This window comes from Mandrillus leucophaeus, unplaced genomic scaffold (genome assembly GCF_000951045.1).
Source record: "Mandrillus leucophaeus isolate KB7577 unplaced genomic scaffold, Mleu.le_1.0 Scaffold249, whole genome shotgun sequence".
In the NCBI taxonomy this organism is placed as follows: domain Eukaryota; kingdom Metazoa; phylum Chordata; class Mammalia; order Primates; family Cercopithecidae; genus Mandrillus; species Mandrillus leucophaeus.
In genome coordinates, this window is record NW_012102576.1 from 2,782,329 (window position 1) to 2,808,832 (window position 26,504).

Here is a 26,504-nt window from a genome sequence, read left to right on the forward strand (position 1 = left end):
ACAGGCCATTCTACCATAGGGCTGTTGCGGTTTGCTGGAGGTCCACTCCAGATGCCAGTTGCCTCATTTCTCCCATACCTGGAGGTATAGCCAGTGAACATTGTGAAACAGCAAAGATGGCAGCCAGCTCCTTCCTCTGGAAGCGCCGTCCTAGCGGTTACTGACCTGTTGCTGGCCCTCACCCACCTGTAGGAGGTGGCTGGAGACCCCTATTGGGAGGACTCACCCAGTCAGGAGAACAGGATCAGGGATCTGGCTGCTTTTTGGTAGAGCTGATGTGCTGCACTAGAGGTGGGGGTCCCTTCCTCGTCTGGACTGCCTGTATTCTCCAAAGCTGGCAGGCTGGAGCAGGTGAGTTGACTGAACTGAGGCCTCCCCTCTTCCTGGGAACTTGGACCCATCTAAGGCAGACTCCAATTCACTGCCATTGGCTGGCTAGGATTCCAAGCCAGTGGGTCTTAAATTGTGAGGTGACATGGAAGCGGAGCCTGCAGAATGATGCCGTTTGGCTCCCTGGATTCAGCCCCTTTCCTAGGGATATGTACGGACAGATTTCTTGTCTTGCCAGGGATCCCAGAGCCGGAGTATGTAAAACTCTTGGGTCTCTGTGTATGCCTGAGCGGCTGCTCTGCTGAGACTCCAAACAGCTCTGTGTATTGGACCCTAGGCCCTGGTGGCATGGGCTCATGAAGGGATCTGATACACAGGTTGCAAAGATCCATGGGAGAAGCATGGTTTCCCAGGCAGGGTCGCACAATCATTCATGGCTTCCCCTGGCTGGGGGTGGGGGTTCCTTTGGCTCCATACTGTTCCCAGGTGGGGCCCTGCTCTCCACCCCTGGTTTACTTTGTTCTCTGTGGGTTGTGTTGTTTGCCTAGTCAGTCCCAATGTGAAAATCTGAGCATTTCAGTTGAAAGTGTTGAATTCACTTGCCCCTTTTTGTTCCTCTCTGTGAGAGCTATGGACCGTGGCTTTTCTAATCGGCCATCTTGGATTCATCTCCTCTCTTTTTACATTTACATTGTAAATAGTCCTGCCATACTATATTAATTTATAATCTTCTATGTCTTGAGCAAATAAAGAAGTAATCTGCTCAAAATGATAATGCAAAAACTAAGGTTTACATGGCATGTGCATGTGAAACCAATAATGCAGCAATAAAACCTCTAAGCACTACTCAGCCATATTATGTCTTACAAAATGCAAAATGTAGAGCAAGCTATAGAATGGGCAGAGCCAAGAGGACATTTAGAAAGAAAAAATCAGTCCAAGATTCCCTTGAGACGTAATTCCACAATAAGAGTACATCTCTTAAAGACAATCAATAATTTGTAAAGTAAATTCAGGTTTGAAAAAAGAATTATATAATTTTCTAATCCAGGAACACCGAATGGCTATGCCAATGGAGACCCACCATATAGGGAGGTCACAGAAGCCAGGACGATGGCTTGAAGGAGTGAAGAAAGCTTATGAGATGTCTCGACAGCCTGAAGAAGTAGATACTTTGTCCACAGTGGGACAAAAATCATCTTAAATCACAGAGCTAGGGAGGGAGGTGGGGGGGAGCGATGCAGAGAAAGAGGGGCTGGGAGATGGGAGCGTTCTCAGCCTTTCTCTTACTAAAGGTGTCCAAGCAATATTGTGCATGTAGAAAACTATTAAAAAGGTGAATCTTTTAACTGACCTTTATGATTTTCACATATAAACTAGGTATAAAGCTAATGCAAAAGAAACAGTCCACCTTGTTGAGTGAGCCTAAAACGAAGGTTCTAGCACTACAATGCCTAGCGCAGCTGGATGGGAGGACATAAATGATGAAGGTCATGACACCACCAGCTGATATCGTCCCAACAGCCCTAGGAAGCAGCTACTATGATTATCTCCTTTTCAGATTAGAAAATGAAGGCACATAATCAGTAAACATTTGCTAGATGATGGAATGAAACTGACAGAGGAAAAAGCTGAAGTAATCTGCCCAGAGGCAAAGAGCTACGAGAAGCTAGGTCTCTAGCTGGTCCCTTCTCACCTTTACACTAGAACCCAGAAACAAGAACCACGACCCAAACAATGCCACGAGGACAGAGGAGGTACACTATGGTCCACAAAGTTGGAGAAAGTTTAGTCAAGGCCAAAGCAGCTTCCATCACCTGCAAGATTTCCTAAGTCTCTAATACAATCTCTAAGTCTCCATTGTATTAGTGACAAGAGTTTCTCGTACGTATTTTGCCATACAATCTTCTTTTTAGTTTTAGAGCACCTCAAAGGACTAATAATGTTCCATGGAACAGACACTGGAAAAAGACGATCCAGGACACCAGCCATGGCAATATTCCACACACTCCCCCTCATAAAGTAAGCGCAGGCTACAGCGACTAGAACGGGCAGCTGGACATTACCTGCACAAAGAGGTAGATCAAGAGGCAGCACAAAGCTTGAAACGGGCTTTCGACAGCCTGCAGTTCTTCTCTTGAGGAGGAAAGGTTGAAACAGGCGAGGAGTGTGTCCAAGCGCCGAACCTGCATTTCTGGCTCTTGATTCAGCCATAATATTTTCAAACTAGGCGTTCCCCCTAGTTAGGAAAAAAAGTCCATTAACTATTGTTCTTTGCAGCACAGTTATAATATGCTCCTTGTAGAAATACAGTGAAAGGAAACAAATCTCGTCCCTTCCTGATGTAAAACGAACTAGGAAGTAAACATGATCAGATTCCTGTTTTTTTAAACGCCCAAACCTAAAGGGCTGGTATACGTACGTTTCAACGAAAACATTCCTTCTTTTTTTAATGACTAAATTGTGAGGGATACTGCACTTCCAACCGTTAAGAATGCTTTCAGAGCATCTTTCAAATGCACTGTCTCAAGGATACAACAAGGCACTGCCGCCCTGCAGTATCACAGCTCTGATGGGGCACTTGGATGAAACGCCATCCATTTATCCCTTCAGTTTGCTCTCTTACTCTCCTAAATTAATGGTTTTCAACCCTTCATGTGGAAAAGAATCAACTGTAGAGATTATTTTTAAAAATGCATTTTCCTGGGATCTATATGCAGAAACTCTGATTTGATTTGACAGGTATGGGTGCCTGGAAGTCTGCATTTTCACAACCCAGAAGACTTGCAGGCAATCTGTGAACCCCAGGCTTTGGAAAGCACTTTCCTAAAACTATTAAACAAACAGAAATTCCTAAAATGTAATTTTTAGTGTTTCACTTCTATATTTTATATATACGTTTAAATTATTAAAATCAAAAGAAAAAAGCCCTTACTCATTTACTTAAGCCATGACAAATGATGACGACTTACGCAGAGTTGCAGATGCAGGTGCAGCTCTGCTTCCACACTGACAAACAGAAAGGTGCCGTTCCTAAGGTCAGACTTGTTCATCTGTGACTGGCGAGATGGCCTCCCTTGCTATCCACAGCTGTGATTTTCTGTGAGGGCCACTTGACAATAAAATATATGCCAAAAGCTCAAAGCTGGCTGGGATCTAAATGTCCCTTTTGTTTACTAAGGAAACAGAACCTACTAACCAAATGGCTTCAGAGTCAAATGACCTAAAAAAGGAAATTCTTCTCTTTCTTTTCTTACGTTTCCCACGATGGCAGTGATTACCCTCAGGGGTATATTTCCCGCCATCAGAAGTGAAACAACTCAACAAAACTCACTTGAATTCCAAAATGGCTGAAGTATTCCCTCCACCTGATAAGCTTTTTTTCTCTAAAGAGAAAGAAAACGCTAAAGATAATTAGCCAACACAAAACAACCCTATGGCAGTAGTACTTCAGAGATGAGTCCGAGACAATCACAAGTGTCAGTCATTGCTTCTTAGAAACATACTTTCAGGAGGATAATCAACTCAGGCAACGTGTGCAGCCTCGGGACTGTGGAATACAGCGCAGCAATTCCTCAAGAGTCTAGACACAGAAATACCATTTGACCCAGCAATCCCATTACTAGGTATATACCCAGAGGTATAAATCTTTCTACCATAAAGACACATGCACATATATGTTTACTGCGGCACTATTCACAATAACAAAGACTTGGAACCAAAACAAATGCCCATCAATGATAGACTGGATAAACAAAAGGTGGCACATATACACCACAGAATACTATGCAGCCATAAAAAAGAATGAGTTCATGTCCTTTGCAGGGACACGGATGAAGCTGGAAACCCTAATTCTCAGCTAACTCACACAAGAACAGAAAACCAAACACCGCATGTTCTCACTCGTAAGTGGAAGTTGAACAATGAGAGCACATGGACACAGGGAGGGGAATAACACACAGCGGGTCCTGCTGGGGGGTCGGGGGCAAGGGGAGGGAGAGCATTAGGACAAATACCTAATGCATAAGGGGCTTAAAACCTAGATGATGGGCTGATAGTTGCAGCAAGCCACTATGGCACATGTATACCTCTGTAACAATCCTACAAGTTCTGCACATGTATCCCAGAACTCAAATTTTAAAAAAAAACAAAAATACTCAAAAAACCCTGACTACGCACATGCAAAGTGAATCTTTAGATGAGCAACTTCCAAAGCCTATTTATAATAAGCAAAAAAATTCATTCATATATAAACAGAATACATTTCCATCTCAATCCATCAAACTCTATACTTATACGGATAAGTATTCTAATTTCACGCTTGCAAAAATGACATCATTACACCACTCCCATCTGATGCATTCAACAGTGAAAGTGGCTATAAAAAGTAGTAAATGCAAAATTTAACCCTTGTGACTCTAATGTGAATTTGTTAACACATTTGACAAAGCTTCACACTATTTTTTACAAGTTGGTGAAAAACCACTTTTGAGATTTTAACCGATTTATGTTGATCTGCGATGGTCGGGGTGGTTTCAGACACTGGCAGCCACATAAGCAGAGCCCCCACCAAGGCCAGGCACAGGTACACCCACACACCAGCTTTCTTAAGTGCATGTGCACACACACACACACACACACACACACCCCCAGCTTTCTTAAGTGCATGTGCGCGCACACACACACCCCAGCTTCCTTAAGTGCATGTGCACACACACACACACACCCCAGCTTCCTTTTACCACTCACAGAAGCCTCCAAGACTTGTTGAGACTTTCTTGACTGACCTGTATGCAACAAGGGTCAGATGAAAACCTTCAACAATGTATGTAAGAGGAGGTGAACAAGAAAGCCACTGCAACTGTTTGATAGCAAATGACAGACTGAATCAAATACGTGGTCTTTTTTTTCATGAAATGCATGACTTACCCTCATTTCATTTTGTAAAATAGTCTTCTAAGATATTCTGCAATTCTGGTAAATCAAATGTGTATAACCAAGAAATACTAAGCTTTCTGATTGTTGAACACCACTTTAAAAAGGTCCTTCAAGATAGACAAATTACCAATTAGATGTGTGCATTAGTTTTCCTAGGTTTCTAAAATAAGGATATGCTTAAAGTAACTTAAACAATGACACTTACAAGAGAAAAAAAGCTACCAGCACTTTGAAAATGAAGAATTGACAAATCTACAATTCTGGAGACTGAAAAGGCAATTTCAAACGCTTGCCTTTGGTATGGGCCAAGACTCCCACCCAAAGAATGGAGAATGTCAGGAAAGTGAGTAAGAGGAGTGAGAGCAGTGTGCTGGGAAAGGGTAGACACACATGCACAGATCAAGGACCTTCACGAGCTGGGTTTGGGAAATGGAAGCTGAACTGCGTTATCAGAAACATCATCTTCCATGATATATTGTAAAGGAAATGAAATGTAGTATCCTGTAGACATGCTCCCACACGCACACATGGAAAGGAAGTGTAGTATATACGTCCTGTAGACATGCTCCCACACGCACACTCGGAAAGGAAGTGTAGTATATACGTCCTGTAGACATGCTCCCACACGCACACACGGAAAGGAAGTGTAGTATATACGTCCTGTAGACAGGCTCCCACACGCACACATATAAAGGAAGTGTAGTATACACATCCTGTAGACATGCTCCCACACGCACACATAGAAAGGAAGTGTAGTATATATGTCCTGTAGACAGGCTCCCACACGCACACATATAAAGGAAGTGTAGTATATATATGTCCTGTAGACATGCTCCCACACGCATACATATAAAGATGGGGCTCATACGCTGGGCAGTGGCTCACACCTGTAACCCCAACATTTTGGGAGGCAGAAGCGGATGGATCACTTGAGGCCAGGAATTTGACACCAGCCTGGCCAACAAAGCAAAACCCCAGTTTCTACTAAAAATACAAAAATCAGGGTGTGGTGGCATGTGCCTGTAGTCCCAGCTACTCAGGACGCAGAGGTTGCAGTGAGCTGAGATTGTGCCACTGCACTCCAGTCTGGGCAACAGAGCGAGACTCTGTCTCAAAAAAAAAAAAAAAAAAAAAAGGTGAGGCCCACAGAATTACACACATGTATATAAGCTCCCCGAATAAAACAAACCAGTGTCTTGGTCCATCTGAGATGCTACGGCAAAACACCATAAATGAGGTAGCTTATAACAGCAGAAAATTTCTGGAGGCTGGAAGTCCAAGATCAAGGTGCCAGCATGGTTAATTTCTGGTGAGGCCCTGCTTCCTGGTTCACAGACAGCACATGGCACCTTCACACCAAACAAGGGGCCTCTTTTATAAGGGCAGGAATTGCATCTAATCACCTCTTTCCCTCCCAAAGGCCCACCTCCAAATACCATCACATTAGTGATTAAGTTTTCAACACAGGAATTTGGCAGGGGGCGGGGGGGGGGCGGGGGTTACAAACATTCAAACCATAGCACCCAGGAATGAGATTTCTTTTTCTGCTCCCTGGCTGGTTAATTTTGATTATTTCCCCTTCCTAATTTTTCACTAATTTTTATCGTTTTTTCCTGCACTTCCACTTTGTTGAAAAATACTTGTGATTTCCTTTTATTTCTACAATTCAGGAAAGCAGACATTAAATCACACGTGCTGTCAGAGGAAAAAGCCTTTAAAAAAGAAAAAGAACATGGGCCACTATATTGAAAAACTCACTGAAAATGCAGCACTCATGAGATTACCCTAATTAAAACTGTCTTAGAAGAACGACGAAAATCAGGTATGGGTGTCATTCGGGAAAAACCGGCTCTAATGGTGCGACAAGAACCTTTTGCAGGTTTTCCTGACAGGTGGAAGGGGAGGGCCCATCGGCAGGATCTCGCTTTTTTTTTTGAGACGGAGTCTTGCTGTTGTCGCCTGGGCCGGAGTGCAATGGCGTGATCTCAGCTCACTGCAACCTCCGCCTCCAGGGTTCCAGCAATTCTCCTACCTCAGCCTCCTGAGTAGTTGAGATTACAGGTGCCTGCCACCACACCCGGCTAATTTTTGTATTTTTAGTAGAGACGGGGTTTCACCATATTGGCCAGGCTGGTCTCAAACTCCTGACCTCAGGTGACCCACCTGCCATGGCCTCCCAAAGTGCTGGGATTACAGGCGTGACCCCCACCCCGCCCGGCTGATCTCACTGGTTTTAATCGTATGCTGTATTCTGTGAATATACTTGTGACAGGAAATTGGATGCTCTGTTTTCCATTTTCGTTTAAAATCATTTGGCAATATTCCTCATAGATACTGAAAAGCATTTTAAATTTAAAATATTCTCTTTTTAATTATCGCTAATGCAAGTGTAAATAAAGAGTCATCCATTGAAATAACCTGGAATAAAAATTCAGTAATAGTTGTGGAAACCAGTGTGTTTGAGACGTGGCCCTCCGTGTAAAAGTTCAAATCCAATTTCTAGAGCTGTCTCTTATACACATCTAGATGTGTATAAGAGACAGGTCTGAGACGTGGCCCTCCGTGTAAAGGTTCAAATCCAATTTCTAGAGTAACAGCTGTGAAAAAGAGTGTGTCTGAGATGTGGCCCTCCGTGTAAAAGTTCAAATCCAATTTCTAGAGTAACAGCTGTGAAAAAGAGTGTGTCTGAGACGTGGCCCTCCGTGTAGGGCACAGGCTTCTGGAGTTCCTTCCAGAAGAGAACCCAACGTGTGGTCCACGGTGCTACACACACGCTTTCCCACTCCTGGAGTGCAACAGAGGATGTTTTCACAAGCTCTGAAGTAGTCTCTCTAATACACAATTTCTGGAATTTATTAAAACATTACATAGAGTGGCCTTTAAAATTAACTCTTGACACAAGGACGAATCGTCAAATGTTCTCTTTAATTCAAACAATGAAGAGAGATGTAATAGTCATTTTCCATATTATATTTGGAAAGATACTATAAGATGAAAATTACATATATAATAAAACATTTTTGGAAAATTATTTTGGCTATCCTTTAAAAAATGCTGCTTAACATAAAAACAAATGTCAATGCATTTTAATTACGTTTCTGTGATAAATACTTTTAAGGTTTTAGTCTAAAATTGATTGATTAACAGAATAAGGAACACTCCCTACAACAGCTTTTCTCAACTTCTCTCTCAATACAATTCCATTTATTTAAAAACCATTTATAGTGCTCAGATCCATACTTGGTAAATTACAGGTTCATGTGATGGAGAATAATACCAACATCAGAGAATTCAATGTATATGAAAATGGAATAGCAAAACTGTAGGAAAATATTTGTTTTGTGAAACAATGATGTGAGCCACTAAAAATAAACTCTGAAGCTTCGCCTCCTCTTCCTTAACTGTTTGTATGTAGAACTCTACCCTGACACTTCTACATTCCTGACCTGTTTCAGATACCACGAACTCACAGAAAGAAAGGCTGTTCTTTGGATATGCTTCAGCTAATCTGTAGGTGAACTTTGTTTTTCCTTACCTCTCATTAAGTTTTAAGATACTACTCATGAAAATACAACCTTTTTTCCCGTTAAAATAACCCTCCTTTATCTTCTCTTTCTGGTTCCAGAACTCATCAAAATATACTTTCAGTGGTGAGGAAAAGATAAGATTGTTGATTCCAGCAGAATATCAAGAATCTATCCTGCTAAACTCCATGGACGTCTACCAAGCAATAACTAGATGTCAGGCACTGGGGCTGTGGCAGCAACATGCCCTGACCACGGCCATCCTTCTGTCTCTTTTCTCTCCCCACTGCTGTGGACCTGGACCAGGGTGGTGGAGAAAGAGGCAGAGCACCGCCGCAGATGGTCCAGGGTAAACCTGCCACAGCATCTTCCTTCCATTATTTTAGGACTTTATTAGATGAATACATTAATCATGAGCCAAGAGTTTAAATAAAAACTAGTATTTGTGCAGTTCTGGTAAAAGATGCTTTCCATAACTGATCCATTCTTAGACTTTTATCATAGAATGGAAAGATCTGTGGTTCATTTAAAGAAAGGCTGTCTGTACCTGGAACAGTCATCTGCAGTGGCCTGACGAGGTCCGGGTGCCTCAGTGGGTTCCCAGGATATACAAACCACTCCTTGACAGCCGGGCAGGTGCTGGCAACATCTGAAGAAAAAGAGTTGGGTCAGTAGATGTGCAAGAGCACGCGTCGCCAAGCTCACAGTGTCACAGACCCAGCTCTGCCCAGGTGGCCAATTCAAAGTCCATAAATAGGTGAGCTCTCAAATCCAAGGTGACTAAGTAACCTTAGTTATCCAACAATTAATTTCTTATTCTCCAATCTGAAGGTAATGTGTTCATTCCATCAAGAACCATACTCTGTGGAACCGACAAAATCCTCAAGATAATCTGGGTAAGTAAACAATAATATGGGAGAGAGAGTTTACCATGTTAATGACTCCTACGATGTCCTTCCTCCCTACCCCCCGCATACTGTTCCAGAAAACACTTAAAGAAAACTACTGGAATTTGACAGTCAACACGATACAGTTCTTTAAAGCAAGACCAGGTAAAGAAGACAGTGGGTGTAGCTGAGGAACTCTAAAGGGAGGAGGTCAGCAGAGAGCAGGTGCTTACGGGGGAAGGGAAGAAGAGGTGGTGTCCCCAGATGCCAGACATTCCAGCACAAATGTGATCATCAGTCAGACAGCTGGTCAAGTTGGGCAGAGGGCTTCGATGTGGGGCAGAGAGAGGCGGTGGGCTGGATCCAGGGCTGGGGGAAGCAGGCCTTGATGAAGAGAAGAAGAGGGGGCACTTTTCTATAAAAGAGCTGAGAAATGAAGTGGAGAGATGTTCCCTTAAAGTAGAAGAAAAAGACAAAAACAGGAATCAAAGATGAAGAAAGAGAGTATCAATCCAGGGAGCCCCACCTGCATTTCACAGCAGTTCTAGGAGAGAACTGAGACAACAGAGATTTGCTAAACACAGGATAAAGAGAACATCTCAAAACCTTCTAAGAAAAAAAGAGTCAGCAAAAAAGGAACATGAATCACTCCAGCACTGGACTTTGCACTCGGCATTATCAGCACCTGTGATGCCACAGGACTGTGGCAGTGGCGGTGATGAAGGAGAGTTGCTGAGCAGGGGACCGTGGCGGTGGCTGTGATGGAGCCACTGAGCAGGGGACCGTGGCGGTGGCTGTGATGGAGCCACTGGGCAGGGGACCGTGGTGGTGGGCGCTTGCGAATGGGCAGAGCCACCAACCTGCCTTCCTGCCGTCAACACCAGAACTGAAGAAAGGGTTCTAGTGACTGCATTCATGTGATGGACGATGGGCGGGGCCAGACTGTTATCCCAGGCAGAAGGGAAACAACCCTCTATCACGCCAATTTTCTGCCCACAGGCACTGTCCAGATTGTATCCTAGTGAGGGAGGTAGTCCTCACATGAGGACACAGAGACTGGAGATCAAGACTGCTGAGGCCACGATCTGCAGGACAGAGCACCAGAGAGCAGGGCAGCGTGCAGACCCAAGTGCTCTTTAGCCTCCGGCTGAAGAGAGAGCTGTCAGGTTTAGGGTAAGACTCAGAGAAGCCAGGCAAGGTCCTGGGGCTGACCAACCAATGGAGCTTGCACAGGGCTTGAAGACAGCGGAGTGTCCACCACCAGCAAACATGAAGAGGCCTCGTCCTACACCTCGGGCACTCTGGTGACAGCCCGGGAGGCCCTGTCTTAGGAGTAGGCCTGTGCTAGCGTAAAGTGAAAGCCACAACGGACACAGCCTAATAAAGTTTAAAGGTAAGTCTCGGAAGGAGCAGGCAGAGCAACTGCCTGACAGAACAAAACTCAACACTCTTCTTAGTATCCAAAATGTTCTAGCATCCAATCAAAAAACGCTAGACGTGAAAGTAAGCAAAACTGTGTGGACCCTGTGGGAGGAAGTCAATAAATGGCCCAGAGGGAGAGGCAAGAGACTGAGAAAGACAAAATCTTATTTTAAAAATGCTCATCTCTTCCAAATTTGATAGGAAATATCAACCCATAGATTTAGGAAGCTCAAGAATCCCATGAAGGGAGCAGAGTGAACCTTACTTAAAATCCAGCAAACAGGAGAGGAATTGTAAAGACAGCCAGAGGAAAAAAAGCCATGATACACATGGGGAACAATGATAAAGATGAGCCTTGTTGTCTCATAAGAAAGTACACAAGCCAGGAGAAAATATAGAACTACCTAAAACTCTGTATGCAGCAAAACTGTACCCCCCAAACAAAGATGAAACACAGCCCCGCAGGGCATAACAATAATCCGGTTAGTGGCGGACTGCATACACATTCCTGGTGATGCCTTGATGATCCTGACCCCGTGGAGTCCTAGACTAACTTTGTGTGCTTGTGTCTGAGTTTTTAACAAAGAAGTTTAAAAAAATTAAAAATTTCTAAAGTATGAATTCAGGAGGTAGAGTTAAAAAATTTTCCAATAGAAAAAGGCTTATACAATGACGTAAAGAATTTTTTGTCCAGTTGTATAATGTATTTGTATTTTAAGTTAGGTGTTAATTACAAAAGAGTCAAAAAGTTAAATAAATTTAAGTTTATAAAGTAAAAAAGTTAGAGTAAGGTTAATTTATTGTTGAGGAAAGAAATATTTTTTATGAATGTATGATAGCCCTAAGTGTGCAGTATGTATAAAACCTACAGCAGTGTACGGTCGTGTCCTGGCCTTCCCATTCACTCTCCACTCACTCACTGGAGTCACTGGAGCAGCCGTGTGTGCAGTGTGTATAAAGCCTACAGCGGTGTACAATCATGTCCTGGCCTTCCCATTCACTCTCCATTCGCTCACCCAGCGGACTCATCAGAGCAGCCCGTGTGTGCAGTGTGTATAAAGCCTACAGCGGTGTACGATCATGTCCTCGCTTCCCATTCACTCCCCACTCGCTCACCAGCCTCACCAAAGCAGCCTGTGTGTGCAGTGTGTATAAAGCCTACAGCAGTGTACGGTCATGTCCCGGCTTCCCACTCACTCCCCACTCACCCATGGACTCACGAGAGCAGCCTGTGTGTGCAGTGTGTATAAAGCCTATAATTTAAAGTGGGGATTGGCAAACTACCAGCTCATGGGTCAAATCTGCCTGCTTTTATACAGTCTGAAAACTAATAATGTTTTTCATATTTTTTTAATGGTTGGAAAAAAATGTTTTTAAGAATATTTTGTGACTCCTGAGAATTATACTCTCTAAAATTCAAGTTTTGGCCTGGTGCGGTAACTTGCATCTGTAATCCCAACACTTTGGGATGTTGAGGTGGGAGGAGCGCTTGAGGTCAGGAGTTTGAGACCAGCCTAGGTAACACAGCGAGATCCTATCTCTTCAAAAAAAAATTTTTTTTAATTAGCTGGGTGTGGTGGCGCATGACTGTCATCTCAGTTACTCAAGAGGCTGAGGCAAGAGGACCCCTTCAGCCTTGGAGCTGAAGGCTGAAGTGAACTGTGATGGTGCCACTGCACTCCAGCCTGGGCAACAGAGTGAGACGCTGTCTCTAAAAAATAAATCAATCAATAAAATAAAATTCAAGTTCTGTCACATGGGAACATTGAATAAAGGCTTCCTGGCACACAGCCACACTCATTCCTGCACATGTTGTCTCTGGTTGTTCTTGCACTACAATAGCAGGATTGGGTAGTTGTGACAGGGACTGTGGAGGGAGCCCTCAAAACCTACAATATTTATTATTATCTGACCCTTCACAGAAAAAGTGTGCCAACCCCAATTTAAAAGTGTTAAAATCATGTATTATAGGGTTTAAAACATACGCATAATCTCCAAACGTTACATATTGGTTACATACTGTATGCTGCTATTTATGTAACATTCTCAAATGAACAAGAACATAGAGATGAAAAACAGACTAACAGTTGCCAGAGGACAGGAATGGGGGGAAGAAAGATTGCCAGGACATAGGGGCACATGGAGGGAGTGCTAACAAACCAGTTCCGTATCTTGGCTGTGGTGGTGGTTGCAGGATCTTTGCACGGACCTACACACCCACACACATAACTGCATGCATGTAAAAAACGGCACAAGTGAATAAGGTCTGCAGTTTGGTTAGCACTGTACCTGATGTTAAATTTCTGGCTTTGATATTACACCACAGTTATAGAAGATGTCATCTTTGGAGGAATCTGAGTGAAGGGTACATGGGAATCTATGTACTATTCTTGCAACTTCCTGTGAATCTGTAATTATTTCAAATTTAAAATATATATATATGTATAAGACATAAAACAACAATAGCAAAAATGTTGGGGAAAATGAAAATACACAGTTATAAGGTTTTTATATTGCAAGTAACATGGTATATTATTCGATAGTAAACGGTGATGTTAAAGATATTAAAAGTAATTGCAAAAACTGCAATTACTTTTGTACCAATCTAACAGACCCCCAGATCAACCACTTTTTTTTTTTCTTTTGAGACTAAGTCTCGCTCTTGTCCCCAGGCTGGAGTGCAATGGCATGACCTTGGCTCACTGCAACCTCTGCCTCCTGGGCTCAAGCAATTCTCCTACCTTAGCCTCCCGAGTAGCTGGGATTACAGGCGCCTGCCAACACGCCCAGCTAATTTTTATGTTTTTAGTAGAGACAGGGTTTCACCACGTTGGCCAGGCTGGTCTCAAACTCCTGACCTCAGGTGATCTGCCCACCTCAGCCTCCCAAAGTGCTGAGATTACAGGCATGAGCTACCATGTTCAGCCAACCACTTTTTTTTTTTTAAATGGTAAATCTAGTAATCCAAATGAGTGCACAAAACACAATACTAAAAATTATTAAACTAATCCAAAAGAAGTAAGAAAATGAGAAAATAAGGTGGGGGGAAAAAGAACAAAGAGTAAAATGGAAGAGTGAGCCCTAATTACGCCAGAAGTTACATTCAGTGTGAACATTCCAATTAAAAGAAAGAGACTGTGACACTGGACGTGCCGTCTTTAAAACAGATGCACTTTAAATGTTAAGAAATAGTTTAAAAGTAAAAGGATAGAAAAAAACACCACATCATGCAAACATTAACAGTAAGAATACTGGAGTGACTATATTACAATAAAACAAAGACAACTTTAGGACAAGGAGTATTACCATGTTTTTAAAAGTGAACTCTCCTATTAAAAGAGTTGATTCATTAAGAAACGTAATAGTCCTCAATATATATGCACCTAACAACAGTTTCAAAATACCTACAGCAAAAACTGACAGAACAGAAGGAATAAATAGACAAATTCACAGTAAGAGCTGGAGTTTTTAACTGTTTTCTCTCAGGAACTAAGAACAAGTAGACAGAAACTCAGTAAAAGACTTGAATAACCTTATTAGCACTACTGACTTCTACAGAACACTCTACTCCACAACTGTAAAATACACATTTTCAAATACAAATGGGATCATAAACTAAGTCAAACACATAACATAGAATACAGTTCATTATCATCATATATAAAACAGCAAAAACAGCATTTTATTTTCACATACTAATAATGTAAACTTCATGTAGAAAGCCAAAAAGTTGAGGGAGAAAGAACTAAATATCAACCATGAAGACAAGTTCAATGTGAATGTTTTTTCCTGTTTATGTGGTTATCTAATAAAGTTACCCACTTGGTCGTAAATACATTACATTAACAAAGTATGAAATTTAGGTTAGTGAAGTTTACATAGTTTAATTTAATGAAAGAGTCTGAAAATAACTCCAATATTATGATTTAATGTAAAAACGTTTTCATGAGGAAGATCTCTTTTTTCCATCATTAGAGTCAATGTGCAAATATCCATGTTAAGAAAGAATGTGGGTGGAGAGCACCTAAGAAAAAGAAATTTTAAAAAATGATTTAAATATGTGCAAAAATCACAAGCATTCTTATACACCAGTAACAGACAAACAGAGAGCCAAATCATGAATGAACTCCCATTCACAATCGCTTCAAAGAGAATAAAATACCTGGGAATCCAACTTATAAGGGATGTAAAGGACCTCTTCAAGGAGAACTACAAACCACTGCTCAGTGAAATAAAAGAGGACACAAACAAATGGAAGAACATTCCATGCTCATGGATAGGAAGAATCAATATTGTGAAAATGGCCATACTGCCCAAAGTAATTTATAGATTCAATGCCATCCCCATCAAGCTACCAATGACTTTCTTCACAGAATTGGAAAAAACTGCTTTAAAGTTCATATGGAACCAAAAAAGATCCCGCATTGCCAAGACAATCCTAAGTCAAAAGAACAAAGCTGGAGGCATCATGCTACCTGACTTCAAACTATACTACAAGGCTACAGTAACCAAAACAGCATGGTACTGGTACCAAAACAGAGATATAGACCAATGGAACAGAACAGAGTCCTCAGAAATAATACTACACATCTACAGCCATCTAATCTTTGACAAACCTGACAAAAACAAGAAATGGGGAAAGGATTCCCTATTTAATAAATGGTGCTGGGAAAACTGGCTAGCCATAAGCAGAAAGCTGAAACTGGATCCTTTCCTTACTCCTTATATGAAAATTAATTCAAGATGGATTAGAGACTTAAATGTTAGACCTAATACCATAAAAACCCTAGAAGAAAACCTAGGTAATACCATTCAGGATATAGGCATGGGCAAGGACTTCATGTCTAAAATACCAAAAGCAACGGCAGCAAAAGCCAAAATTGACAAATGGGATCTAATTAAACTAAAGAGCTTCTGCACAGCAAAAGAAACTACCATCAGAGTGAACAGGCAACCTACAGAATGGGAGAAAATTTTTGCAATCTACTCATCTTACAAAGGGCTAATATCCAGAACCTACAAAGAACTCAAACAAATTTACAAGAAAAAAACAAACAACCCCATCAAAAAGTGGGCGAAGGATATGAACAGACATTTCTCAAAAGAAGACATTCATACAGCCAACAGACACATGAAAAAATGCTCATCATCACTGGCCATCAGAGAAATGCAAATCAAAACCACAATGAGATACCATCTCACACCAGTTAGAATGGCAATCATTAAAAAGTCAGGAAACAACAGGTGCTGGAGAGGATATGGAGAAATAGGAACACTTTTACACTGTTGGTGGGATTGTAAACTACTTCAACCATTATGGAAAACAGTATGGCGATTCCTCAAGGATCTAGAACTAGAAGTACCATATGACCCAGCCATCCCATTACTGGGTATATACCCAAAGGATTATAAATCATGCTGCTATAAAGACACATGCACACGTATGTTTATTGAGGCACTATTCACAATAGCAAAGACTTGGAATCAACCCAAATGTCCATCAGTGACAGACTGGATTAAGAAAATGTGGCACATATACACCATGGAATACTATGCAGCCATAAAAAAGGATGAGTTCATGTCCTTTGTAGGGACATGGATGCAGCTGGAAACCATCATTCTTAGCAAACTATCACAAGAACAGAAAACCAAACACCGCATGTTCTCACTCATAGGTGGGAATTGAACATTGAGATCACTTGGACATGGGAAGGGGAACATCACATACCGGGGCCTATTGTGGGGAGAGGGGAGGAGGTGGGGATGGCACTGGGAGTTATACCTGATGTAAATGACGAGTTGAAGGGTGCTGACGAGTTGATGGGTGCAGCACACCAACATGGCACATGTATACATATGTAATAAACCTGCACGTTGTGCACATGTACCCTAGAACTTAAAGTATAATAATAAAAAAATGATTTAAGTAACATTTGGCTCCAGAGTTTATTACACAGGTTCTTTATTTTTGTTTTTAAATCAGCTTAAACATCTTTCTTCTGACTGCTTCCTTAGGCCACAGGGGTAAACTCTCGCAGTATGTATGGGAGAAAGCAGTGCACGCTGGGTGGTGCTACAGGAATCTAACGAAAGCTGGATTAAATAACCCCACTACCCCTGAGCCCCATCATCCAAAAATAATAATGATGACTTTTCCATCTGATGATTCTATCAGCACTTTTAGATCATGTAAATGTTCACTTTCTGGAACAACAGAGTAAGGTTAATATTGACACGTTTGGAAATAATGACGTTTAGGCAAATGGACCACTTTCACCAGTATTCTACTCCTTCTCTCTCTCATCCTGGTAATAGTGTGTAGACCATGTTTCTTATCAACACACTCTCAAATCAGACTGTAAAGTACCTGTCAAAGGTCTCTGTTTAAAAAAACAAGGCCTTACTGAAATAGGAGGTCACTAAATGCATTCAGCATCTCTGGTTTCTAATATGAAGTGTTCTTCCACACTCCTGATTCTCCCCAAAACTATTCCAAACGGTGAGTTATGGGACCTTCACTAACTTTCTCCTTGGGGTTAAATTCCTCATTTTCACTGTCTGGGTGATTGATGGTCCACTCTCTACTCTTGTTGCTAAGCACATAATGGAAATATAGATGAGAAAAACACAAATTTAATTACAAAAACACCCAAGGAAAATTGTTTGTATTTAAAAACATGACATACGAGATTCTGTAAAATTATTTTATAAAAATCACATTTTGAGGGAAGACTAAGTAGACACTGTTTTCTTCTAATAATAAGTATATCCTACTCTCCCCTACAGCAGGAAAGAGTTTTCACATTTTTAAAAAAGCATAAATCCTTTTAAGGCATAAAAATATGACATTTTATAGAAATCATGCATTCTTTTAACACATACTGATCAACTGCCTGCTAATTAGATATAGATGTCAAATGGCACTTATACTTAGTTTTTTATAGATGTCAGTGGTATTCTCAATTACAGATTTGACAGGGAAATAAAACCTATTTAATTGTCTCCATGTCCTGAAAGAATGCACTCTATTTCATGTGCCCAGTTTCTCAGAATTCAACTCCAAACAGAACCTTTCCTAAGAGGGGCCAACCAATTCTCACCTTGACAGTCCTCCAGTAAGAGTGAGTAGACCCGCTGTCGGATGGGACGGTAAATGAAGGCCTGGCTGGGTAAGGCCTGGTCAAGCTCATCTTCCAGGGTGTTGCTGCATTCAATCTCTCCACTGCTCATGATGTTGTACACCAGGTAGCTTTCTGCTTGGACGTGATGTGTTCTAGCAATCTGTTTGAAATTTAAATACAACTGCATTTCTCCTTAAAAGCAAGACAGTAACCTTCAAATCAAATAGAAAAAGTCAATGCCTTTCATCATACGGCAGTTTTTTAAGGCCCTCAGAAATGTAATTGACACTGAAATTCATGACATCAAGTTGCCATGTTCTCTTTCCTTGGGACTACCAATTTCAAACTTTCTATTCCCCCTCCTCCGCCTCTCTCCAAACGTCTACGTCTTCTGCAGTATTTCACTGTTCTGTCTCCTGGATACCCTCCCAGTAACCGGGTGTTCACTACTTCTCACCAGTATTGCTATGAAAGGGTCTTAATCCCCTAGCCCAGTTTCTCTCCTTTCCAACCCATCCTTCACACCACTGCCACACTGTCTTTGAAAACTTTGCTACCCTACTCAAAACATTTGAAAGGCTACCACAAATCCTTCGCATAACATTCGAGGTCCCACTATGAAGCCTCAATCTCCTTTTTCTAGCCTTGTACACCATTTCACCCTCATAGAAATGGCCATAATCCAGTCTCAACAGAACATCTTCATTGTTCCTCAAGAGTACTCAATCTTCTTCTACCTTCACTTGTGCCCCATAAGAACGTACCCTACCCAGAATCTCTCTTCCACTCTTTCCCAGCCTCCCACTTTACAATCCTCTTTCCCTTTAAGGTTCGCCGATGTCACCCTCTCCTCCTCCCTTAGACAGGACCAACCTCCAGCTTGCCTTATGGAGCTCGTATCCTATTTTCCCTGTAACACAGCTGTCTGGTCTGCCTCCCTTATTAAGCTGTAAGCTGCTTAGCATTAGAAGCCGGACTGTATTCATTCACTCATTTGTTCATAAATTGCTTCATGAGTGAAAATCACATGCCAGGCACAGGTGCTTCTCCTCTGTAATGTCAAGACAGTGCTGGCTCATGATAGGTGATGAGATACAAGATTTAAATTAATTCCACTTTCTCATTAAATACGTAGTTAAAATCAGAAGGTCTATCATAGCCTAAATATATAGGTTTTACCTTCCAGTGAAGAACATTATTACTGTGAGAATAAGTTCATCTAGATTACTATTCAAAATTTAAATCCAGTCTACTACTAAAGGCATTAAAATGTGATGCTAGGATAACCTGGATACCAGAAACTCTGAATCCTAAGTGTCTCATTTATATGTACTTAAACAGTCCTAGTTATGTTGATTCATTATTCCTAGGCTTCAGTCTTAATCTCTGTTCCTTACCTTCTTCCTAAAGAAAATGGGTTTAATAAAAAAGTGCCCGGCTCCCAGGACTATTGTGAGGATTAAATGAGTCAATATAAGAAAAACACTTGTCCTGAGGTGTGGCTTGCAGCTCACTGCCAATGCATGTTCTATAGGATTATAACACTAGCCGGCCAGGCGTGGTGGCTCATGCCTATAATCCCAGCACTTTGGGAGGTCGAGGCAGGTAGATCACTTGAGGTCAGGAGTTCAAGGCCAGCCTGGGCAACATGGCGAAACCCATCTCTACTAAAAAATACAAAAATTAGCTGGTCGCGGTGGAGCGCGCCTATAGTCCCAGCTACTCAGGAGGCTGAGGTGGGAGAATTGCTTGAACCTGGGAGGCAGAGGATATCTTGCCACTGCACTGCAACCTGGGTGACAGTGAGACCCTGTCTCAAAGAAACAAACACTCAACTGATCTTCCAAAATGCTGACATAGAGAAGACACAGATATATGGCTGTGGTTATGTGGGTACCCAATGTAACTGCTGTGCCCACAGCCTTTCTACCTGAGCATTTTTCCAGGGTGACTGTGTATAGTTGATATAGTTGAAATACATGTTGGAATTTTAGTTGCCTATTAGGGTTGGAAGATGACACTGCAAAAAATTTTTTATAGAGAAAGTGTAAGGGCAATGTAAGAAACTTCAAAACTGTTTTCAAAGATACACTTAAGTTAAATCTATGTGAACAACTCGACCCACCACTTTGCCCAGGCACTCCCTTCCTGTGAGGACTCTCCTTGACCCCGCCTTCCCCAACAAAGGCTCTTCCACTGCCAAACCCCCGCTGGCTTTGCCTGCACTCCCAACCCTGTGCTGCAGTAACTCTCTGAGGCCACCAGGACCTCCTCATGACTGACCCAAGTGCCTATGTCTAGTCCTATTCCACTTCTTTCCTCTGTAGCATGTGATACTCCTGTTTCTTTTCTCATTCGCGAAACCTGTCCCCTTGGATTTTTGTGGGGATTATCCCCTCCTTATTCTTCCTCCTCTGCTCACTCCAGATCTCTCAGTGGAGTGTCCCTTAGTCTCCATCCCACATCATCTTTTACTTTACACATAAAATAGGATAACTCCCAGATGCCTGTCTCTTGCCAGTAATAGAACTTTAGGCCCATATTTCACTATGAGAACATGTGTTAGAGGTGCTATCTACTCAACTAAAATATAACCCACTTAACCTTCTTCTCCCTGTCAAACCTTTCCTCCTCCTTCCTTAGATTAACAGCATCTACCATCCCTGGTGCTCCAGGAGGAACTTCACCTCCACAGCAAGGCTTATTTATTAGTTTCACTTCTGAAACATTTCCTGAATTTGTTTCTTCCTATTTCCACTGCCATTTTCCTAATTCTAGCTCTTTTGTATTTTACCTGAGTTTCTGCAATGGCCACTTTAACTCCACTCACTGCACTGTAATGTTTCTAAAACCAAAAATGTGATCACATCAATATACCTGCTTACAAAAATCAAATGCTGGTTGGTTGGCAGGTTCACATCACTGCCCTCCAGGTCTCATCACACAGCTGCTCAGCTGCTGTCCAGGCCTGAGTTCTGCATCAGACTTGGGGCAGGAGCTTCCTTACAGATCTATGTAGTTGTAACTAGATGAAAGATGGTGGCGTTCACAGCACCGGGAACAAGGAAAGGTGTGTGGTTAAGATAGTTAAGTTTGGTTTAGAACTTGATGAGGTACCTTTGAGACACTCATGTGGACACAGACCTCTTCTGTAAAACAAGGATAAGTCTATCTCACAGGGCTGTTGAGAAGATCTAATGAGAAAAGTTACCTAATGCACCTACCACAGAACCTCATACGTAGTGGCCCCCTTCAAAAATCTTCAAAGGTGCTATAATACTTTCAGAATTAAGTCCAAATTCCTCATGAGGCATTTAATAACCTTCCCAATTTGGCTTTGTCTACCTTTTCCCATTTTTTTTCTCCAAACCCCATGCTCCAGCCTGGCCTTTCTCCCTGTGCCCCCGAGTGATGCAGATTCGAAACCTACACCTTTAGTACTTCCACAACTCCCAAGTATTTGCTTATTCAATGCATACTTTGCCTGCCTCATTAAGGTCTGGCTCCAGTTCTACCTCTTTGGGGAATTTTTCCCTGTACTTTATTTATTTTTGTGACAGTTTTGCTCTCATTGTCCAGGCTGGAATGCAAATGGCACGATCTCAGTACACTGCAACCTCCGCCTCCCGAGTAGCTGGGATCACATGTGTGTGCCACCATGCCCAGCTGATTTTTGTATCTGTAGTAGAGATGGGGTTTCACCATATGGGTCAGGCTGGTCTTGAACTCCCGACCTCAGGTGATCCACCTGCTTTGGCCTCCCAAAGTACTGGGATTACAGGCGTGAGCCACTGCACCCAGCCTTCTCCCTGTACTTTAACCCACAAAGTTCTCTTTCTCTCTTGTATTCTTACAGCACTTTTCTGTAATATTCATGTGATAGTATCCAACACTGGTTATGAGTTTTCACACATATAATGTCACACTTCCTAACAAGCCTTATAGACTCCTGTTGTGCATCCTCTCACAGTGGCCAAACACCAAGGCAGTAATAGATCTTCACCAACAAATCCGTCAGTGGGTATATTTTCAATCATGGCATACTGGCTGGGCAGATCCACATACCTTTAAGATTTCTGTGTCTGAAACCATGGTTACTTGTTGCTTTATTTCAGGCCCCACATTCGTGGGGTCTTCTTGTTTAATTTCAGGGTTTGTACACATGAGAGCTTCTAGCTTAAATTCAAAATCTGTTGCTACAGGTAATTTTTGATTGATTTCAGGGTGTGTACACATGGAGTCTTCTTGCTTGGATATAGGATCTGTACATATGGGAACTTCCTGTTTGGATTCATGGCCTGTACACAAAATTTCTTGCCTAGATTCAGGGTCTGTCCATATTAAAACTTCTTGCCCGGACTGAGGGCCTGTACACATGGGAACTTCTTGCCTGGGAACTTCTTGCCTGGGTTCAGAGTCTGTACACATGGGAACTTCTTGCCTGGATTCGGGGCCTGTACACATGGGAACTTCTTGCCTGGGTTCAGGGTCTGAACACATGGGAACTTCTTGCCTGGATATAGGATCTGTACATATGGGAACTTCCTGTTTGGATTCATGGCCTGTACACAAAATTTCTTGCCTAGATTCAGGGTCTGTCCATATTAAAACTTCTTGCCCGGACTGAGGGCCACACATGGGAACTTCTTGCCTGGGTTCAGGGTCTGAACACATGTGAACTTCTTGCTTGGATTCAGGGTCTGAACACGTGGGAACTTCTTCCCTGGACTCAGGGTCCGAACTCATGGATATTACTTGTTTGTCCAAAGTTATTACACCTTTGGGTTTTTGGAAAAACCATGGAGATTTCTGTCCTGGTAAAAGATACGATGCCATTCCTTTATAAAAAAGAGCTTTGTTTGGTCCCAGAGGTAATAACTCTTCTAATTTTCTCTCACCTTGATACAAGTGAAGAACTTTCGATATATGGTCTGACACAGCTAATATGATGTTACCTTTTTTGTCAAAGTTCTCTTTCACAGAGGTGTAGGATGATAAGCATTTGTACCTAAAGCTTTCAAACATGCCCTCTGGGATGATGTCGTTGCCAAGGAGGCAGGCCAGAAGAGGAAGGTCGGCTACACGGAGGCCCAGACTCTCACAGAGCTTCTCTCTGCAGAGCATGACAGTGTCCAGGCTCTCGAGGCAGAGCTCGCTAATTGAAAAGTAGGGACAAGTGTCATAGATTAGGTAATCCGTGTCTTCCCCTAGAATCCCAAGGCAGTTATGCTGGAGGCCATAGGAAGCTACCTCATAATCTGCTTCCTGTAAGGAACACAAAGTTTCCTGGCCCAGTGTCTTTAGAGCAAATCGTGTAAACACAGCTAGCCCTGAGGGGATGAAAAACATATTTCTGCCTGGCTGCTCCTTGTGTGACTTGATGTAATGAAAAATCCTGGATATCTCCCTATTGTTCTTGAGCCTTCGTTTCACCCATTCATCTCTCTTATCCTGCTCCACCATGCCATCAAAGAAGAATATCAACTTGATCCCAACCGCCGTAAAAGTTTTAACAAAATCTCGCAAAGCAGAAAAGTACTCTCGCCACTGGCCACCGCAGATCCAAGACTCTGGAGTATACCAGTATCTGAGACAACACATGGCATCAACCACAATGGTAGGGGTACATCCAGGATACTTGCTTCGGTGGTGCTCTGCCAGTTCTTTGAAATTTACTACTGTACATATATGTGGACAGGTACTTCCCACAAATCCTTGCAAACCTCTCACACCCATAACTGAACTCCGGGAAAGGATCTGGAAAGAAAAATAAATTAATCAGTAATTATGGCGTTATCATTAGACGTATGGCACCTTTCAAAGCAAACACAGTAGTTAATATTTACACTCTGTTTCCAAAAACATTCTTGTCTCTGAGGTAACATGATACGCTGGTTAGGAGCCTGAAGAGTTCTCAATTCAAACATATGAGGAACTTCGCCGAAGTATAAGCTAATTACTTGAGCTGGGCTTTCACAAGGACAAGAGAGTGTAGCAGTCTTTTAACGTTTTCACTAAGATTATTATTCAAGGTATTTCTTGATAAAATTCAGAAAGAGGTTAAGTTTTCAAAGTAGTAGTATTTCTCACCTAGGGACTCAGAAGTTACTGTCAAAAATCTAAAACATAAATTGAAATACCACATGGATGATTCTCAAGATAATTTTTCTGAGTAAAAGAAGTCAGACAAAAAGAGTACACACTATGACTCGACTTACATAAAATTCTAGTTCATGAAGAGTTAGGCTAACCCCTAGGGACAGAAAGCAGGTCAGCAGTTGCCTGGGATGGGGACAGACGGTGGAAGGAAGGATTACCAAGGGTACACTTTTGGGAGTGACAGATACATTCACCACTTAGTGGTCATGGTTTTACAAGTATATGTGTATGTTAAAACTTATCAAACTGTATACTGCAAACATGTGTCACACACACCTGAATAAAGGTGTTAAGAAAGTCACATAAAATTCACTATGCCTAATGTTGTAGTATCTGAGATAGTGACTGACTGACTTTGCAGAGAAACTGCCCATTTGGAAATTTAAAAACAGATACAAAGTAGTTTACAGTTATAATTTGGAATCTGGAAAAGGTATGAGCACAATATTGCATATGACGTTATAAAAGGCGTTCTTCAAGTAGGCAATGATGGGCGTCAATGGTCAGAAAAACTCATGCTGACATTCTTTACGATCTATGCTTTTTCCACTACAGTTTTCTTTAAGATTAATGCAGGCTTTATGTCCTTTGATAAAACACAACAAAAAATTCTTAATATGCAAACAGCAACACAAAACCAACGACGCCCCTCCTGGACAGGCTGAAGGCAGCAGGCACCAGGCGACTAAGCGCATGGGTATCTCTCATGTTCAAGGTATTTCCCAGCTGCCAGGCAGAGGTGAACACTTTACACAGACATTCTAATCTTTAGGGTGACCCTGACATGTAAGTATTATCCGCTTTATTCTACAAATGAAGAAACTATAAATTGTCAGGTTGAGAAAAGGCATCCTCATAAGACTATCTTTTAAGAATGTACTGATTTTTTTTTTTTAGATCAGGTCTCACTCTGTTGCCTCATCTGGAGTGCAGTGGTGTGATCACAGTTCACTGCAGCCTCAACCTACCAGTTCAAGCCATCCTCGTGTCTCAGCTGCCACCACACCTGGATGATTTTTTTTTTTTTTAATTTTAGCGGAGACAAGATCTCACTACGTTGTGTTGTCCAGGCTGGTCTCAAACTCTCGAACTCAAGTGATCCTCCTACCTCAGCCTCCCAAAGTGCTGAGATTACAGACATGAGCCACTGTGCCCAACCAGAATTTACTGATTTTTAATGGGCTCTAGCCCCTAACGGCAGAATTTGAAGGTATCCGTTTAATAGCCACATTAATGGGATTTTCATTAATTGCATAATGAAAATATGCAAAAATTGGGTGAACATAAATAACACACATTTTATGTTGACATTTAGAAAAGTCTTGCTCATAAAGTTATTAAATATAATGGGATACATTCATACATCTACACCAAAATCACTACAGTGTTGTGATTTGTAAAGAGTTTATCTTGGAAACACAGCCAAGGTATTTGAGTTTTTGAAGTGGAAAGTGGGCTTCATATGTGATTATGTCAACTGTAAGGAGGTTCTACGGGATGGACCCTATGTACAGGAAGGTTACACTCTGATTTCTGAAAAAGGGTATTCTTTTTCATTTGTTATTCCAACAGAGTAACAGGGGACAGGCGTTGGAAAGGAAATACAAGAATACAAAGAAGATTGGTCAAAATGGATTTTAAAAGAAGGCTTAGATTTCATCAGCTCTAGATGACTGCTGTATGCCTGGCTTTTATTTAAACAGGGCTTGCATGGTTTGCGGCTGATGAGCTGGCTACAGATAAGCCTTACAAATCTCGAGTGTGACTTGATTTCTATGCTGTGAGGGAAGGCCCCACTTCTCTCACCAAGCTCTGTGCTGGCTGCTGCAGGCCCAGGAGAGGCCCTGGACAGCAAAAAGGAAAAAAAAGGAACAGCATTTGAATACAGTCAAAGCAGAGGACTGAATCTGACTGCGAGTCAGGTCCTAGGGTTCACTGCACGCCCACTGTGGTCAGAAGCCAGCAGCCAGTGGGGCTCTTGGGCCAGGCAGTTCCCAGAGTTGCGGGTTGGACTGCTCAAGACACACAAGACCAATTTCTCAGAGTTTAAATCATGAGTTCGAGTGTGACACTACAATATGCTCTTCTACAGTATTCACCAAGAAAAAGTGGGATAGTAAAGG

At 42.0% G+C, this 26,504-nt stretch overlaps 1 protein-coding gene across 2 annotated transcripts in view; it reads right to left on the reverse strand.

Moving 5' to 3' along the window:
- The window catches only part of FAM120B (family with sequence similarity 120B), a 96,129-nt gene that overhangs the window by 49,872 nt on the left and 19,753 nt on the right, over window positions 1-26,504 (reverse strand). Inside the window, exons 2-5 of one of the 2 annotated variants that reach the window (XM_011983394.1) lie at window positions 22,288-23,979; window positions 18,202-18,382; window positions 9,340-9,441; window positions 2,397-2,569 (exon numbers count right to left, since the gene is read on the reverse strand). In XM_011983394.1, coding sequence (XP_011838784.1) covers window positions 2,397-2,569; window positions 9,340-9,441; window positions 18,202-18,382; window positions 22,288-23,979 — 2,148 coding nt within the window. The remainder of the gene's footprint in view (window positions 1-2,396; window positions 2,570-9,339; window positions 9,442-18,201; window positions 18,383-22,287; window positions 23,980-26,504) is intronic. The other variant, XM_011983395.1, reaches the window with a different exon arrangement.